This window comes from Mus pahari, chromosome 1 (assembly GCF_900095145.1).
Source record: "Mus pahari chromosome 1, PAHARI_EIJ_v1.1, whole genome shotgun sequence".
NCBI lineage: Eukaryota > Metazoa > Chordata > Mammalia > Rodentia > Muridae > Mus > Mus pahari.
Genome location: NC_034590.1, coordinates 113,736,998 through 113,755,783, shown reverse-complemented (window position 1 = coordinate 113,755,783; position 18,786 = coordinate 113,736,998). Strand labels below are relative to the sequence as shown.

Sequence of the window (18,786 nt, the reverse complement as noted above, 5' to 3'; positions counted from 1 at the left end):
CCTTGAACTTATACATGCTGAGCCATCTTGAAGTCTCCATGCCCCCTCTCCCCTAATCCCTTCTTTTCTTATTTTTAAAGACTGGGTTTCACTGTGTAGTCCCAATTGACTTGGGGGCAGGGACTGGGAGTGTATGTAGCTCAGTGGCAGAGCACAGGATCTGGATTTGAGCTTCACATACTCCAGACACCTTTAATTATGACAAACTGCCAAAAGGCCCTGCTAGGCCATCCTGGCTTTCTCCTTCCGCGCTGTGTAAAGAGCAGGCACATGTTTACAGACACCGCCACACATCGGTCTTCCTGGTGCTGTTTGTTTTTTGTGCCCACACGCGTTAGTTCTGTTTAGTGTTTATCAGTATTTGAAAATCAAGAGCTTGCTTTAAAAAGAAGACCTTGGATCCCCCCACCCCCTTTTTAGATTTACTTATTTATATGATGCTCTGTCTGCACAACTCCTGAATGCCAGAAGAGGGCATCAGATCCCATTGCAGATGGTTGTGAACCACCATGTGGGTGCTGGGGACTGAACTCTGGTCCTCTGCAAGAGCATCTGTGCTCTTACTGCTGAACCAGCTCTCTGGCCCTTTCTGTTAACTGCCAAGCTGTCTCTCTCTAGTTCTTTTCTGTTTTTCTTTTTGTTTGTTTCTATGTTTCATTCTGGTTTTTTGTTGGTTGGTTGGTTTTTCAGCCAAGGTCTCACTTTATAGCCCTGGGTGGCTTTGAACTCAGTGTGTATTGGCTTTGTTGGCTTCAGATCCTCAGCAGTACAGACAGGCATGAGCTACCACACTTGGGCTCTCCCCACCGTGTTGGCCCCAGGGATGGCGTTCAGGTCATCTGGCTTAGGGACAGTTGCCTTTGCCTGCTGAGCTATCTTGACAGCCCACAACTTACACTCTTAAAGACCATGTAACAGAGCCGGGCGTAGTGGTGCACGCCTTTAATCCCAGCACTCGGGAGGCAGAGGCAGGCGGATTTCTGAGTTCGAGGCCAGCCTGGTCTACAAAGTGAGTTCCAGGACAGCCAGGGCTATACAGAGAAACCCTGTCTCGAAAAACCAAAAAAAAAAAAAAAAAAAAAAAGACCATGTAACAGTCCGTTTGACCTGTTGCTGGCTTACCTTTTTATGTTTATTTTGTGCATGTGTATGGTTGTGCACATGTGTGGCAGTCAGAGGACTGCTTTCAGGAGTTGGTTCTCTCCTTATACCATGTACCACATGGGTCCCAGGGATTGAAGTCTGACCTTCATACTTTGTGGCAGCCCCCCTCCCCACTCCCTTCCCCCCAGCCTTTTAACTCACCCATTGCTAGTTTTTCCTACAGTGCTGTTGTTGTTTCAGATTACTCCAAAGGTTTTGGTGGCAAATATGGGATTGACAAGGACAAGGTGGATAAAAGCGCTGTGGGCTTTGAGTATCAAGGCAAGACAGAGAAGCACGAATCCCAGAAAGGTACCTGCTGCTTCCTTCCTCTAGCCAGCCCCTTCCAGGATCACAGGCCTGGTCACAGGAGAAGAGAAAAGCCGGCTGTCACCTACAGTGGTTGAAATGGTCAGCCTAAGGCGGCCGGCCCCAGCCCATGGGAACTCACACAGTGGCCTCAGCTTTGACTCTTAGCCCCAGTGTTGCTTGCAGCAGTGTCCTGTCACGCACGTCTGCCTGTGTGTGATGAGACCTCGATGCCTCGAGGGCCGCATGCATTGGCCCTGCCTGTTGAACCGCACTCCTAAGATGCGGTTATCTCGAGGAGGGCCTCTGGTGGGTGTCAACCAGTGTCTAGTGAAGTGTGTCTTCTTGCATCAGAAACCCACCTCCTCTTTGTCCTGGGCTGTGCAGTAATGCCGGGGTATGGCTTTCTGTTGTGCATGCAGACTATGTAAAAGGCTTTGGAGGAAAGTTTGGTGTGCAAACAGACAGACAGGACAAGTGTGCCCTTGGCTGGGACCATCAGGAGAAGCTGCAGCTGCATGAATCCCAAAAAGGTACCTCTTCCAGCCCCACTCCCTGCTTTCCTCAGGGCCCTCTGGGACGCTCGTGTCGTTCCTCAGTGGGTCACGAGCTTCATGTCTGCTGTGTTTTTGTCTGAGTTTTGTTCTCATGATGTGAAGTTGTCCATGTCTCCACTAGTTCCAGAAGTCCCCATAGACAGCAGGGGGATAGGGTGATCCGTCCCATCTCACCCCCGTGCCAGGGCTGTAGGCCCTGGGAGCCTGGTTACTGCAGCACCCTTAGGGCCTTTGTCCTCCAGGTTCCTGGGTTTTTTACAAGGTGGGCTCTGGTATGTGGAAGGCACACTTCTTTCTGCAGTTCTAGAGATGGAACCCCAGGAACTGGTCTGTGCTGGGCGGGTTCTGACTGTATCTGAGTCTCCCTCAAGTCATTGAGCATTTCTTTCTAATTAGGAGTTTTTCTTGTCACAGTGGGAACTCTGTCCCAGGGAAAGCTGGTTTGAGGAGGGTAAAACCCTGTAGCTGTCTCCAGCTGTCCCTTCAGGCAGTAGCTTTAACTAAACTTTACCATCCAGTTCCGATCCTGCTTCTGCGTCTCAGCTGAAATCTACTGACCTTTAAGTTTGTTCCTTAATGCTTCGGTCAGTGTTAGATCATCAGGCCCAGAACCGAGGTCTGAACATGATGTACTGGACCGGTGCCCGTGCTCACGTGATTCTAACCTAGCTCTCCTCTCTCGGTCATGCTCCTCACTGTCTCCCGTGGATCTCCAGACTATAAGACTGGTTTCGGAGGCAAATTTGGTGTTCAGTCCGAGAGGCAGGACTCCTCCGCTGTGGGGTTTGATTACAAGGAGAGATTGGCCAAGCACGAGTCCCAGCAAGGCACAGTCCCCTCCCGCCCCGCCCCCTCCCACCAGCCCTTGCAGTGCAGCTGACTTGGAGCATAGACTTCAGGGTTTACCGCAGTGCCTGTGACAGTTCCCTGTGGCGCCAGCTGCCAGTGATGGCCTCCACTCAGTGTCATGCTAGAGCAACATCCTGGAGCCCCGGTCCTTTTCCTCTCCCACCCCCACCCGTTCTTTTTTTCCCTCCAACCTTCTGGGTTGAGGTTAGGAGGCGCTCTGCAGGCCAGGTTGCTATAGTATCTGCAGGGACCACCTCTGGCCTCATGGCTGCAGACGCCAGCGCTGAGTCTCTGAGCCACAGGGATTGGATTTACTCCTTCCCTCAGACCTGATGTTAACGACACACTGGGGGTGTGGAGAATGAAATACGTGGTCTGTGTGCTCCCTGTGTCTTTGTTTACAGTGTTGTGGGGTTTGTTGCTGTTTTTTGGGTTTTGTTTTTGTTTTTGTTTCTTTTGGCCAGGTGTACAAGGTTTTGTGTGTGTGTTTGTTTTGTTTTTTTGGCCACACGGACTGTGTGTAGTATCTGTCTCCACCCAGAGCCTCACCCTAGTGTACACTGTGTGTGGCTGATACAGGCAGGTGGAGGCATGCCCTGGGGGTCTCAGAAGCTATTGCAGTTCTTCTCTCTAAGAGGTCAGACCTGGCTCCCAGAGCGACCTGGTTCCTAGAAGCTGAGCGCCCAGGTGGAGGCCTGTGACTCCCTGGATCAGGGTGGACTGTGGGCTCCCAGGTGCCATCAGACCCAGAGTGAACGTACTTAGTGCTGGCCCAGCAGATTGTGTGGAGGTGGCCATTGGTTCCTGTGATGTCAAGGCTGCATGACTGTCACTTTCATGTGTTTGTGTGTGGCAGCAACAGACATATTTGTCTGGTGGCATTTCCACAGAGTTTTTGTTTTGTTTTGTTTTGTTTTTTGTTTTTGTTTTTTTCTTTTAAAAAGCAAGAGAACAAACCACGGTGGGGCCTGTAATTAGTGCCCAGTAGAGCAGGCGCCCAGGAAGCAGATGAGAATAAGGCCCTGGCTGGTGCGAAGACTGTGCTATAGAAGTGTGCACTGCAAAGGCCTGTCCTGTGTCCTCCCTCCTTGGCTTCCTTCCCGACAGCCTGCCGCCCATCCCCTCCCTGTCCCCATTCCTGGAAGCATGCCCACACCTCTCCTGCTCCCTGCCTGCACTGGGCACTGTGGTTAGACAGCTGGCTCTGCCAGGAGAGCCTGTCCTCGGGCAGCTTTCACGTCCCTCTGCTCTGGTCTGTGTCCCCGGGCTGTTTGTGGATCCATGCGCATGTGCCTGCCACTGCTCGCCCGTCCTCAGCCTCACGTAAGTCTCGCCTTTACCACCTTTTAGACTATGCCAAAGGATTCGGCGGGAAGTATGGGGTGCAGAAGGATCGGATGGACAAGGTAAGGCCATGGTGGGGATGTCTTCCGAGGGCTGTTGGCTCCCAACACAGAGGTCTATCCAGTGACATTAGGCGTATATCATTTTACAGCTCTGGAGTGGCCACCTGGGAACCCTGCATACCTCACATGGCACACTGTGGGTTCATTCTGTTTCATTTGTGGGACTGAGGCCAAGCGAGCCGAGTACTTGGTCACAGCACAGCAGTTAGCAGAAGGGATCTTGGGTGAAACCCAGGCACTTGATACAAGGGTCTTGGGACCTATTTGACCTTTTTTTTTTCTGATTTATTTATTATGTATACAGTGTTCTACTTGTAACTATGCCTGCACACCTGAAGAGGGCACCAGATCCCATTATAGATGGTTATGAACCAACATATGGTGCCGGGAATTGAACTCAGGACCTCTGGAGGAGCAGCCAGCAAGCGCTCTTAACCTCTGAGCCATCTCTCCAGCCTGACTATTTGAACTTTTAATTATTAGCAGAAAGCCAGACAAAAACCAGTTCTCAGAATTGCTTAGTGGCCACATTTAGTCACTGACTGCTACCACAGATGGGGGAGCTGGACTACTAGTCTTGTTGCAGCGGGCCAGCACCTGGGACATCCTGGGCCTTAGCCCTTTTTCACTTTTTCCTTCAGATAGGGTCTTGCTGTGCCACCCAGGCTGGCCTGGGACTTGAGATGCTTCTCCCTCAGCCTCTGGGGTCTGGCATGGGTGGCCAGTGCCAGCTTTGTCTTTTAGTCATGAAAGCATGTTCCTGTGGTAACAGCTTGTTCCCTCTCTCCAGATCTCCCCATCAGCCTGTTGTTGCTTTTAATCAGTTCTGGGACCCTGTGAGGTCAGCTGTGAGCTGGTGAAAGAGTTGTTTTTCTAGTATGTCAGCCAGTGGTGGGGAAAGCTATTGCTACACAGCTCTGTGGGTTCTCCAGTAGCCTGGCAGGGGCTGCTTTCCTCTCCCTGAGGTGAGCTGCATCCTCTCAACTGCACAGATATCAATGTTCCTTCCTGCCCTTGGCCGTGGTCACACATGGCATGCCTGGGTCATCCCCTGAGTTGTTCTTCCTTTAGACTCAGCTCACTGTGGTGGCTTCACCCTGGGCATCCCCCATATCACCAGGGTATGTCACAGGAGGCCCCAAGAGCAAAGCTGGTGGCTTATGCTAACTGGTCCCAAGGAAGCCAGATGAACTGAGTTTAAGCATGATTATATGTAGCCAGGTGGTATGCACACCTTGAATCCCAGTACTCAGGTTGCAGAGGCAGGCAGATCCCTGAGTTCAAGGCCAGTCTGGTCTATAGAGAATTTCAGAATAGCCACGTCTTTACAGAGAAACCCTGTCTCCAAAACAAAAACAAACTCATTATGTGTATGCATGTATATATGTAGGTGTGTATGTATGTGTGTGCACATGTATGTGCCACCAAGTATACTTGGTAGTCAAAGGACAGCTTGTGTGAGTTGGTTTCTACCACGTGGGTCCCAGGGATTGAACTTGGGTCACTGGACTTGGAGGCAAGTGCCTCTACCCAATGAACCCTCTCACTGATCCCTGGGCTGAGGTTTGAGGGCAGATGGTCAGTGACAAAGCAGAGGATGGGACAGAAGCCTGCTTTGGGAACAAGGTCATTGCAGATATGGAAGAGTGAGGGTGGCAATTCTATTTCCTGCTGTGGGGAAGGCCCTGGGAAGCCTATGGAACATGCAGCCTGTCCTTTACTGAAGGAACCTGAGTCCGGGCACAGCTGCACACACCTGTAACCCAGCACTTGTCAGAGCAGAGGGAGGGCTTGGTGTGATTCCAGGCGGTGGTGGAGGCTTGCAGAGTTGGGGGACTTGGGTAGGGAAGATCAGAGTGATAAGGCCTTAGGCAGCCAGGGTGCTGCAGGGCCGCCTCAGTGGCAGGGGAGGGCCATGCCGCGTGCTGAGGGGCACCCCTCAGGGTTTCACCTCTCCCACTCAGAATAGACTGAGCAAGGAGGCTGGCTGAGGTGGCAGGAGGCCAGGTGTGTGGTGGCCGAGAGCCTGCTGTAGAGGACATGAGGAACTAAGTGTGTTAGTCAGAGGCTGGCATTGAGGAAGTTGTGGTGTCTGTGGTTAGCAGTGATGGTAAAGATGGCGACCGCTGACCTTGTGCACTCATAGTCAGGAAATGATGTGGTTAGCATCGTCTCATCTTCTCACCTCCTGCCAGCCAGGCATGGCCATTCTCTCCCTGTCTATTGTCCTATGGAGAAGCCCAAGAGATTGTGGGCAGGATCAGGGCCAGGCTATGCCATGAGGCTGTTCTGAGAGCAGTGTTCATCCCGATAGTGACTCGGATAAGGTGGTGACCTTGATACCACCCTGTCCTCTTCTGGACAGGAAAAGTGTCCCTCTGTGGTGGCTTGGGCAGTTGCAAATGGCCCACGGACAAGAGTGGCCACCCTTTGGCTCCAGAGCCAGGCTCTGTGGAGAAGGGGGTGGAGTGAGGGCTGACGTGGCAGGATGGATCAAGGGCTGAGGAGGGGAAGTCTCAGGAAAGCGGAATTGGGATCAAGAAGCTGGGCTGGGGCTGGCTCAGAAGTGAGGCTGGCTTAGGGTTGGGAAGGCCGTAGGTGTTACTCCAGCACACTTTAGAAAAAAGGGGGTGTTGTGATATGGAAGGCAGGAGTGAGAGAAGGGAGCAGAGGGTGTGGAGATGGATCAGGGCTCCTCCAGGCAATTGCAGATCAGACAGGAGCCTCCTAAACAGCTAGGTGAGGGTTGTTCTGGAAGAGCAGGCTAGGGTCAGGTTTAGGGGCGGGGTGTCTGGGAAGAAGAAAAGGGGTGGTGAGAGCAGCTAAGGTGGGCCCAGCTCTGGGGGCCCTCAGCTGGAAGTGGCTCATGGGAGATGAGGCAGGGTAGCAGTTCATCTCCCATGGTCTCAGCTTCCCTGAAGAAAGGAGATGGACAGGGGCTGGTGGGGAGGGTCACGCAGAGTGTAGCCCGTCTGGAGTCAGCTTAGTTGAAGGACACTACTTTCACTGGGGAGAGGCCCCTGGACCACCTTCAGCCTCCCTTCCTCATGTGGTATGTGTTGGGACTAGTGAATGCCCTGAACCCTGAGTTTCCTTTTAGAAGCCACACGGCTAGGGCTGTTGTTGGTGTCAGAGACCTATCGGCCTGTACTTAGGTCGGCCACTGGCTTCCTCTGTCCCTACCAGAGTAATTCTGGAGCCTGTAAGCATGGTTGAGATGTGGGAAGCTGAGAGAGCCTACAGAAGAGCAAGGAGGGGGCCTGGCAAGGTGACCCTGTGACCCTCAGAGCCTTCCTATGACTCACGGTCTAAGTTCAGGAGCGTGCACCTGCAGGATAATCGATGTGTCTGTGAAAGGGGAGCCGAGCCCCAGGGAATCTGTGGAGTGCAGGATAGGGCAAGAGCTCTCTGTTGTGGGGGTGTTTTGAAAGCTGGGGAAGGCCCACATTCTCTAGGTTACAGCTGCCCTGGCTGTGGAGGAGTGGGGTTAGTACTCCCTGACTCCTCTCTGTCTCCATAGAACGCATCCACCTTTGAAGAAGTGGTCCAGGTGCCGTCTGCCTATCAGAAGACTGTCCCCATTGAGGCTGGTGAGTCCTGGCAGTCTGAAAGCACTGTGGATATGTGGGGTACAGTGTTGGTGCCCCATGGTCCTCCAGGCATGACTGAGGGGAAGGCCTCACCTGTGGGGTATTGGTGAGAGATGCTGGTGACCAGGTTCTGAGAGCAGCCTACGTGTATCCCCTGAGCCTACTCCTCCCACCCACAGCTTTGACCGGTAGCTCAGAAACATGCCCTTTCAGCTATCTACTGGGTCTGTGAGGAGTGCGAATCATTTAGAGAGTGCCATTTACGTATAGGATAGAAATCTCTGGAGACACCACTTGTTTTATTGATATCTACTGTGTCTCATATTTACAAGGGTCCAGGTGTGGTGGGGTATGATGTAATCTCAGCATTTGGGAGACTGAGGCAAGAGGATTGCCACAAGTTCAAGATCAGCCTGGGTTACATCCTGAGGCTTGGACCAGCTTGAACTATAGAGTGAGACCCTGTCTCAGGAAGAGGAAAGAAAGAGTAAACAGTGAGACTGGGGGCTTACTCGGAGAATACAATTTAGAATTAGTCTGTGTCAGGTCACTGAGCAGGGTGGCACTGTGAGGACCACAGGCTTCTCCTGCATGCTCACGGCTTACAAGGGAACAGGAACGACTGTGCTAGGCAGGGCAGAGGATGCTCTCAGGGAAACTATGTGATCTCGAGGCCCAGTGGGCTGTGGTTCCACAGGGCTGGGGATTCCCCTGGGCTGTGGTCTCTGAACACTTCTGGAGGCTTGCTCACCCAGCAGCCTGCTATTTGAATCTTGTCTGGTTTCAAATACTAGATGTAGCTGCTCTATGATACTTTATCTTTATGGGTTCTTTTTTACCACTCTTTATTACAAGCCTCCCCCACCCTGTCCCCTAACACCTCCCCTCTCCTTTTGCCTCCATCACTAGATAGGAGACAAAGGATGATAGAGGGAGAGAGAGATCCAAGAACTTATTTCCTCTTGTTTCTTCTTTGAGCATGATCACTAACAAACTGCACCCATCCCCTGAATGACCAACTCCACCTCTTGGCAGTCTATCATTTTTATACCCTCTGAAAAATTCCCAGAATTCCACACATCACACAATCACAGAGACTATCTGCAGCTGGCAAAACCACGCCTCTGCTAGAGCACGAGGCAAATCACAGTCAGCTGCTGCAGACAGCCCCACATCCCCATACCTGGGATTAAAACAAAAACATTTTTATAATATTTTTGTGTTTTTTAAAGAAACCAAAATTCCAGGACTCTCACTACAGCCAGATCTCTGGATTAGGCCTACAGCTCAACTGTAGAGCCCTTTCCTACATCTATAAGCCATCTCATAGCCTTTAAATGACAACTGTCACAATCATTGTTAGTTGGGGATATCATTGCGGTGATGAAACACCATGAGCAATGCAGCTTGGGGAGGAAAGGGTTGATTTGGCTTATGCTTTCATATCACTGTTCATCACTGAAGGATAGGAACTCAGGCAGGCGGGCAGGAACCTGCAGGCGAAGCTGATTCAGAAGCCATGGAGGAGTGCTGCGTAGTGGCCTGCTCAGCATGGCATGCTCAGCCTGCTTGCTTTCTTTTCGTTCTTCTTTTTAAAGATTTATTTATTTTATTTATATGAGTACACTGTTGCTCTCTTCATACACACCAGAAGAAGGCATTGGATCCCATTACAGATGGCTGTGAGCCACCATGTGGTTGCTGGGAATTGAATTTAGGACCTCTGGAAGAGCAGTCAGTGCTTTTAACCGCTGAGCCATGTCTCTAGTCTCTGCTTTTTAAATAGAACCTAGGACCACAAGCCCAGGTTTGGTCCAGCATGGGCTAGGCCTTCCTCCATCTATCACTAATTAAGAAAATGCCCTACAGGCTTACATGAAGCGTGATTTTTTTTTTTTTTTTATTGTTTTTGAGGCAGGGTTCTCTGTATATCCATGGTTGTCCAGGAACTTACTCTATAGACCAGAGATTTGCCTGCCTCTGCCTCCCAAGCACTGGAAATAAAGGTGTGCCCCAGCCCTGGCCTGCTGAAGCCTGAGCTTATGGAGGCATTTTCTCAGTTGAGGCCCTGGAGGGCTCTAGTAGGCCCAGGCATGACAAACATGGCTCTGTCAGGTCTTGCCTGTTCCTTGCCCCCTTCCTCTCCCTTGCTAAACCATTAAAGTGCATTCCTAAAGCTAGCCACCGAGGTCTGTTCTCTTATTCGGCCACTTCCTCCTCCTAAGGCTGACTACCAAGGTCCAGTTATCAAAATGCTATATTGATCAAGCCATCCAATCAAAATAAACCAACCCATCCTGAAAGGGGGTTCCTTTGTTCCCTTTATAAACTGCCATTGCCTACATCCAGGTATATGGATGGGCCTTGTCTATCTCCTGTCTATCCAGAGGCAGTCCTGTGTCCCTCAGGGCAAATGTCCCTTCCCCTTCTCCCTTGTTCCTTTTCTGTTCCCCCTCACCCTCTGTCTCCTGCCTGTTTCTTATCCCCTGCCCTCTGTCCCCCTGGGGTAAATCAGTCTCCTTTGTGCTGAGAGCTCTGTCCTGGTGTGTCCTATGCCAACAGTATTGTCAGGGTCCCTCCTCTGCAGTGACTCTAACTTGCATAAAACTCACATTGACATAGAAGTAGCCAGCATACATGCCATAGTAGCAGCCACAAATGTCCAAACATCCAGATTTTTAATTTTTTAATTTTTATTTTTTGCATTTGTCTTTGTAGACAGGGCTCCACTCTGTACCTCAGGCCTCTCTGCTCAGGCATCCCTGAGCTCACTGATTAGCTCAGGAAGGCCATGGGCTTAAAGTCATTCTCCTGCCCCAGTCTTGATTCAAGCACTGAGATCCCAGGTGTGTGTTGTGACAGCTGGCTAACCCAGGTGTCATGCATGAAACCTTGACTTTCATGTTGACCAACAGCAGTCCTTTCTCCCCTTATTGTTTGTTTGTTTGTTTCTGTTTTTCTGTTTTGTTTTGAGACAGGGTCTCATGTAGCCCAGTCTGCCTGGAGCTTCTGGTCCTTGTGCTTGAGTCTCTTCAGTGCTAGGATGACAGGTTTGCACCACCACACTTGGCTCAGCAATGGCTTTTCCTTACCACATAGGCCCACCTTGGAGGAAATAGCTGCCAGACACTCAAACCTACTCCCTGTCATGTCTGGGAAAATGGTGTTCTGAGAACAGGGCTGTTCACTTGTGGGCTCCTGAGACAGGCGATCCTGCTTGTGCTTTTGTGGCTGACATCCTCCCTGCTCTTGTCTTTTTATCTATCTATCTATCTATTTTTTTTATTTTCATTTTTTATTTTTTGTGGTGCCTGAGATGGCACCTGGTCCCTTGTATGTCAGGCAAGGGCTGTATCACTGAGCCATATCATAGCTCCTTACTGGGGAACTTCTGCTGAGCCACATCATGGTTAGAGAGCTTAGCCATTGCCTCATTCAGCCTGAGTGTGTGCTGCTCAGCCATGACAGTGTCTAGTTTAACTGTGGTGCAGACTCAGGGCTTCTAAGGCCCGTCAGTCTCCCTTGGGCTTTGTGTGTGGCCGGCCTGAGTGAGCTGACAGTGCTCCGAGGGTATCCTTTCTCCCCACATGAGGATGACTTTGCTGCAAGGTCACCCTGGTGTGGCTTTTGTCCTGGTAGGGTGTTCTGAGACAGACGTGTCCTCTCTTTCCTCTAGTAACCAGCAAAACCAGTAATATCCGTGCTAACTTTGAAAACCTGGCAAAGGAGAGAGAGCAGGAGGACAGGCGGAAGGCAGAAGCCGAGAGAGCTCAGCGGATGGCCAAGGAAAGGCAGGAGCAGGAGGAGGCGCGAAGGAGGCTGGAAGTGAGTAATGCTACCATGTCTGTCCCCAAGCCTCGGTGCCTGAGTCTGCAGCGAGGCACCGGGAGGAAGCGCCTTTCTGTCACTCTAGTTACTGCTGTGAGTAGAGAGAGCAGCTGTGGGGGCAGGGCTCTATCCTGAGGCTTGTATGATACGTTCTCTTGCTCCCGACTAGATTGAGGAGGGGCTGGTACGGTAGGAAGGCTTGCTTACATGGTCACCCACTGTCTGGACACCTTCAATGCTCATCCTTTCCCCATAGCCACATGTGTATGCTGGCGATGGCTCTGCAGATTGGTCGGGAAGCAGAACCCTCAGTAACTTAGACAGAGTTGCTTATAAACATGAGGCTCCAGCTAAGCTGAAGAACACTTCCTCCCAAGGAGATGTTGGGGTTGAGACCCCACAGAGGAAGATGTGGGTCAGTTTTGAGCTGATGAGACTAGACCTGGCCCCCTTGTGCTTCAGGTTCTGTGTAACATTAAACATTTGACAGTGAGGGCTCTTCTTGGCACCCAGCTGGGTATAGGGAGGGCTGGGACAAGCCTTACAGCCTATTGTCACAAATGGGCTAACTCAACAGCAGCCAGACCTCCTCATTGTGTTCGATCTGCTGTACCCTCAGATGCTTGGGAATACCTGAGCCTGGGGTGGTTCATCTTCGGTGATTGCCACGGCTGCTTTTGTGGCATAGAACAGACAGCTTGTTTTGTGGCATAGGACAGACAGCTTGTTTGCAAAGACTGTATTAGAGTCTTTATGGTGTTTTTCTCAAGAGCACACAATGTGACTGTTGCTCCCCCTACACAGAAGAGTAGAGAGAGAAGGTGTGAAGTGAATAGGTGAGGTTCAGTCCTGTCTCTGGGGACTGACTGCAGCCTTGAACATCTCCTGTGTCCCATGCTGCTGTCTGAGCTTTCTCCCCAAGTGGTTAGAATATCCCATACTTGATGCCACAGCCCTGAAGACCTGAGGGATGTTGCCCCACTGTGGTCCTGGAGGCTTTGGGCAGATCCCATTGCTGCCTTCAGCTTCTCTAGCTGCCTTGGCTCTTTGGCTGTGGCCACCTCATGCACTCCCTGCTTTCCTCATTGTTCCCTTAGTTCTAGTTCATTTCCCTCTTGTGGAGACTTTGGGGTAACATGGGCCCACTCACTGCCTCTGTTCCTGTCTTCTGTTTAGTGTTCCGTTGCAGTCTTGGGAGCCAGGATTTTGCCCAGGGATGCTCCATGGGGGGTCAGATCACCTGTCAGCCCTCAGGGGCCATGTCTCCCCCACGTGTAGAAAATATCTACCACTCCAAGGTCCCTGAAATTCTGCGCCCATGGCAGATTTGGCTCAGAGCCCCAAGTTGGGAGATGGGCTGAGGGCCAGGTGGAGTGGCTGCTTGATGCCACCTCTGCCCAGTGTCTCTATCCACTGCTCATCTAAGTGCATCTTCCCACCGTGTGACACAGCAGTACCACAGGCTGGAGTCCTTGAGACCCAGTGGTCAGTGCTTTCTATTCTTCCAGCAGGCACCAAGCCTCTCTCTCACTTGGGTGGTGCCCCCTCGCAAAGTGGTAGGCTTGACTTTCAGGCCGTCTGACTAACCATGGTTTGCTGTCTGTCTTAGGAGCAAGCCAGAGCCAAGAAGCAGACGCCCCCTGCATCCCCTAGTCCTCAACCAGTTGAAGACAGACCACCCTCCAGCCCCATCTATGAGGTGGGTAGTCATGTGGCCAGTTGACTGCCCTAGACTCTTTCAGACTCCTGACACCCTCCTGTTCTGTGTTCCTGGAGCAGGGTGCCCCCCACCCACCCTACCCCTACCGCCAGGTTGGCTGCTCTCACCTTTGGGCAGCCCAAAGCACCATGGCCTTCCTCTCCCTGTGGCTTCTGGGAGGTCAGTCGATGCTGCATGCTCAGTATTTTGGTTGTCCTGACCGTGCTCCCTCTGGAATGAACTCTCCCTAAGGAGAGTGGCAGAGGTGGCCCTAAGACAGTGTTCTTTCCTAGTCCCTTGAGCATCTTGTTCTCTGGTCCTAGTGGCCTCCTCCCATGAAGCTCTGTGGAGTCCTTGCTTCATTCCTGCCTCGAGTCTCCCATACTCTGCCTGGACTCAGGGCTCCCTCACTGAAGTAAGCCCCTGTGCCCACAGCCACATCCCACGTATCCCAGCCACTCCTCATGTTCTGCCCTTCCATTAGCTAGATAACATTGTGTTCTAGTGTGGACATGACCATGACCTGTTCACCACTAGGATTCCCTGTCTTTGAACACCTGTTACTTGCCCTGCATGGCAATCAGTCTTCCCCTGTGAGACTTCTCAGTGGATATGGGCCTTGTAGCAAGTGGCCCAACCAACAGAGGCATGTCTACATAGTCATACCTCCTGCTGGGCCAAGTGTTGGAACACTGGCTCTTTGTTTAGGCTGGGGACAGGGACAGGTCCTGTGTCTGGCAGATCAGCTGGGACCAGGAGCCAAGGGAAGTACCTAAAGTACCTTAGTGGGAAGATGGGGCAGGGTCCAGTGTTGAGCCACCACAGCAGGAACTGACTGTTAGCATTACAGCAGGCTCTGCCTGCCACGATCTTGCCACATGGGACTGCTCTTGGCCCTGAGTGATCAATCTCCTTGGGCTGTGGCAGCTTGCTCTGCCTGGCTGCCCTCCACAGGAAGCTCCCATCCCCACTCTCTTCGCATGAAGCTTCCATTTTTGCCTTGTTTTGTCTGACCATGGAGGTCATGTGTGAGTGGGGTGCTTCTGTCTGCAATGATAGTGTAAGAGATGCCTGTGTGTCTCTTCCCCAGGATGCCGCTCCGTTCAAGGCTGAGCCGAGCTACCGAGCTAGTGAATCTGAGCCCGAGTACAGCATCGAGGCTGCAGGCGTTCCTGAGGCTGGCAGCCAGCAAGGCCTGGTCTACACATCAGAGCCCGTGTATGAGACCACAGAGGCTCCTGGCCATTACCAAGCAGGTACTGGACCCCACTCAAGCCATGCCCAGGGAGAAGATCCCCCCTCTCCAGTGTGCTCTTCAGAGAGCACAGGTTGGCTTGCTATCTGATCGCCCGGGAGTGTGCATTGTGTCACACACACACACACACACACACAGAGAAGGTTAGGCACAGTATTCTGTCCTGCAGTCTTGGGAAGGGCCGTCCTGTGCTGCATGGATGGTTAAGGAAGGCTGCAGTGGGGGTCTGCTGACCTGGTGAGTCCTCCCTCCGAGGGCTCCCTCTGCCTACTGCCCAGCACCTCAAAGGCCACATCCCCCATGCTCTGCAGATGAACCGGTGCTTGGCAGACAGTGAGGCTACTTGTTTACTTGGAGAGTGAGGTTCCAGTAAGACAGTAGACCAGGGGAGATCTTCATCCCCTGCAGCAGCATGGGGGTGGGTGCTGAGAGGCCCAGGGCAGCCTTTGGTGCCAAACCTCCATTGCTCTGGCATTCTTCCTCTTGAATTCGTGATATCAGACACTTTTGGTTTTTGGTTTTTGTTTGTTTTCTTTTTGTTTGTTTTTGTTTTTCAGTCACTGCCTTAGTCACTGTTCTATTTCCATGAAAAGACACCGTGACCAAGGCACTTCGTACAAGGCACTTAATTGGGGCAGGCTTAGAGCTTCAGAGGGTTAGTCCATTATCACCATGTCAGGGAGCATGGCGGCAGGCAGGCAGTATGGTGCTGAGGAAGGAGAGTTATAGCAGTGGGGAAGGGCAATGCTGGGGCCTGGCTTGGGCTTTTGAAACTTCAAAGCTCACCCCAGTGACACAGCTCCTATAACAAGGCCACACCTCCTAATCCTTTTAATCCTTTCAAATAGTACCACACCCTATTAACTAAGCATTCAGATGTGTGGGGACCATTCTTATTCATACCACCACACTCTCATTCAGTTTGTAACCTAGGCTGCCCTACTTGTTACTTGTCCATGTGACCATACTTCTCTGTATGTGTCAGAGTTGGTGTCTAAACTCTTCTCTTGAAAGACCTGTCATAGTGAGGTTTTCTACTGATATGATGAAACACAGTGACCAAAGCAGTTGGGGAAAAAAAGGGTTTATTCAGCTTACAAGTCCACATCACTGTCCATTACTGAAGGGAGTCAGGAACTCCAACAGGGCGGGAACCTGGAGGCAGGAGCTGATGCAGAGGCTGTGGAGGATGCTACTGACTGCTTGCTCGTGGAACTCAGCATCACTAGCCCAGGGATGGACCACCCACATGGGTTGAGCCCTCCCCATCAATCACTAAATAAGAAAATGTCTTATAAGTGATTTCCCCCTCCCCCCTTATTGTGGAGATAGGATTTCTCTATGTAGCTCTGACTGTCCTAGAACTCACTCTGTAGGTGTGGCTGGCCTCGAACTCAGAGATCCGCCTACCTCTGACTCCCAGTAAAGGCATGCACCACCAGCACCAGCTAAGTCTTTTTGTTTCTAGGAGGTATCTGGTCCCTCCTTCCCAATACCTGCCACATAGGAACCCAGCTGATGCGAAGAACAAATTTCCCATCAGTCCCTGGGCAGTGTGTTTGCGGGGCCTGGGGGCCTGGCCATCACTCAGCACTTCTGCTTTCTTACAGAGGATGACACCTACGATGGGTATGAGAGTGACCTGGGCATCACAGCCATCGCCCTGTATGACTACCAGGCTGGTAAGGCACTGACCATGACCTGCGGGCACACGTTCCTACCTACCCAGGGTGAAGTTCCCAGCCACACCCCTCCTGAGACCAGTTCTGGGACGGAATACAGGGCTGTTGTGTGCTTGGTTTTGAACCAGGGCCTGTTACCCAGTCTGACCTTGAACTCCCAGGGTTACACAATTGTGTCTCAGTTTTTCCAGTGCTTGACACCTTAGGTGGGTTTTACTTTGTCTGGGTAGTTTCTACAGTGTATCTTGAAGTAACTTTACAGGTGTTACCTGGCATGATGTCAGAGATGCCCCTGTCTGTGCCCATCTCTCATCTGAATCCTTGGGGATCTAAAGGTGCAGAGCCCCCTTAGTCACAGACCCACTGTGCAGGCTGGGGACACAGTTCTACAGGAGCATACCCCACTTTCCAGTGAAGATGCCACACAAAAGAGGACTTAGAACCAGTGTGGCCCCTCTCTGTCACGTCAGCACTTCCATTCCTCCGTTCCTCCCTTATTAGTTGAGCACTGTCTTATAGGATGCATGGCTGGGACTCCCTCGAGTCCTCAGGCCCCAGGCTCAGAGGTCCGCTCGTCCTTTCTCTTCTTGAACACAGAGACCTGGCATGTATTTCCTGTATACACATGGGTGCTGTGACTTTTGGGCCATCATCTCACGTCTCTCTAGAGTCTAGATTTTCATGTCTAACCTTAGCAGCTCTCCAGCAGCCCTCTCCGTTGCTTTCCTTGTCATGTATCTAACAGTGAAGGCCTCTCCCCTGTCGTGCGGGTGTCTTAGTCTCATCTTGATGTCTTCCCCCTGGTCAGGTGACAATCCCATCTGAGTTTCTTTCTGCTCTCCTTCCCTAGCTGGCGATGATGAGATCTCCTTTGACCCTGATGACATCATTACCAACATAGAAATGATTGACGATGGCTGGTGGCGTGGGGTGTGCAAGGGCAGATACGGGCTCTTCCCAGCCAACTATGTGGAGCTGCGGCAGTAGAGTGGCCACCCAGAGCCTACCGGCACCAGCACAGGGTTCACACTACAGAGCATCTGCGTGTGTTTGAGTTGGTTTCTGCTTCCGTTTCTGTTTTTGTTTTTTTTCTGAAGATGGGAAGGGGAATATTCATATTGACTTTATATTTAATACGTCTGCTGATGCTTCGGGGCATGTCCTGCCACAGAATCTGCTAATGTCTGATGATCATGTTCACAGAGAACATGGGTGATTACTTTCAGCCATCCCAGGTGTTTTAGTTTTGCCAAGCTGACTGTGGTATGTAGCCACTTCAGGGGTTGCGCTTCTCCTGAGGTTGCTGGTACATGCGGCCTTGTGCCCACCCCCACCCCCATTGTAGCCAGGTTCCCAGGATGGAGACAGTGCTCCTGGAGTGGGCACTCAGTGGGGAGGCTCTCTGGGGTCCAGTGTTTGGAAGAAGAGGAAAGGGGACCAAAGGAAAGTGAGGTCCCAGAGTGTTGACACTGTGAGGGAAGTCCTATCTATCAGTCCTGACCACTTAAGCCAGGACCCCACGCTTCCTTTACTCTGTCTCCTCATCTCTACCTCCCCTGACACCCCAGTCCTGGTTGACCCTTTCTCCTGCCTTGCCCTGAAGTGTTACCTTCTCCCATTGCATTTGAGGCCTATAACATAAAGTGCATCTCAGAGATGTGCTAGTGGCTTATCCTGGGCTTGGCCTGCAACGTGGGAGACTTGGGAGGGGGTCTTGGACCTGTTCATGACCCCTGAGCAGCCTGCAATGAGCAGTGTGGGCAGACGGATATATAGCTCCTTCATGCAAGCTTCCAGAAGCACGCTCCCTGTGGGGAAATGTGTTCTTTTTGCCAAATATGTTCAGTTATAGTCAGCTGATAGATTGATGTGGCTGAAAACAGGACTGAGTGAGCCAATGCTCCCACCTGGGTGCCTCTCCAGCTTCCTTGAGCAACTGTCCCTAAGATGCCTTCAAGTGTCTGAGACACGAGGAGGCTGGGCCACTCTGGATATGCACAGCCAGGCAAACAGTATGTCTTTGTAGATGAGTCCCCACCTCTGGGACACATGAGGATCGATGTCCATTTTCTCCCTGTGTGCTTTCTTGCAGAATCCTTGCCTTTCCGTTGTTAGGTTGGGTTTTCTATATGAAATATCATCTGGAATTCTGTAGCACACCTCATAGGTATGGAATTTTTTTAAATTAAATATTCAGAATAAACTTTTTTTGATCCATTTGCTGTGTGGTCTCCTGCAGTGCTTGGTCTCCGTGTATAGCTTTGAAGGTGGCATTGGGCCAAGTTCCCAGGGGCCCTAGCTCAGGTGCCCTTTATCAACCGGTGCAGGGAGTGAAGGGCAGGATTGGGAGAGCTGGACAGATGTGTCGATGGTTAAGACCCTGCATTGTTCTTGAAGAGGAACTGAGTTCAGTTCCCATCACCCATGTTGGGCCACACATAACTACCTGTAACCTCAGCTTCGGGGGA

The 18,786-nt window shown here is 51.6% G+C and overlaps 1 protein-coding gene across 3 annotated transcripts in view; it reads left to right on the top strand.

Annotated features, from left to right (window-relative positions):
• Positions 1 to 18,536, top strand: part of Cttn (cortactin) — a 35,701-nt gene extending 17,165 nt beyond the window's left edge. Inside the window, exons 9-18 of one of the 3 annotated variants that reach the window (XM_021198157.1) lie at positions 1,345 to 1,455; positions 1,875 to 1,985; positions 2,726 to 2,836; positions 4,209 to 4,264; positions 7,785 to 7,854; positions 11,531 to 11,679; positions 13,292 to 13,381; positions 14,472 to 14,637; positions 16,247 to 16,318; positions 17,169 to 18,536. In XM_021198157.1, the coding sequence (XP_021053816.1) occupies positions 1,345 to 1,455; positions 1,875 to 1,985; positions 2,726 to 2,836; positions 4,209 to 4,264; positions 7,785 to 7,854; positions 11,531 to 11,679; positions 13,292 to 13,381; positions 14,472 to 14,637; positions 16,247 to 16,318; positions 17,169 to 17,305 (1,073 nt within the window). In that variant the 3' untranslated portion in view covers positions 17,306 to 18,536. The remainder of the gene's footprint in view (positions 1 to 1,344; positions 1,456 to 1,874; positions 1,986 to 2,725; positions 2,837 to 4,208; positions 4,265 to 7,784; positions 7,855 to 11,530; positions 11,680 to 13,291; positions 13,382 to 14,471; positions 14,638 to 16,246; positions 16,319 to 17,168) is intronic. The other 2 variants (XM_021198164.1, XM_029538103.1) reach the window with 2 other exon arrangements.
• Positions 18,537 to 18,786: the final 250 nt, after the last annotated feature.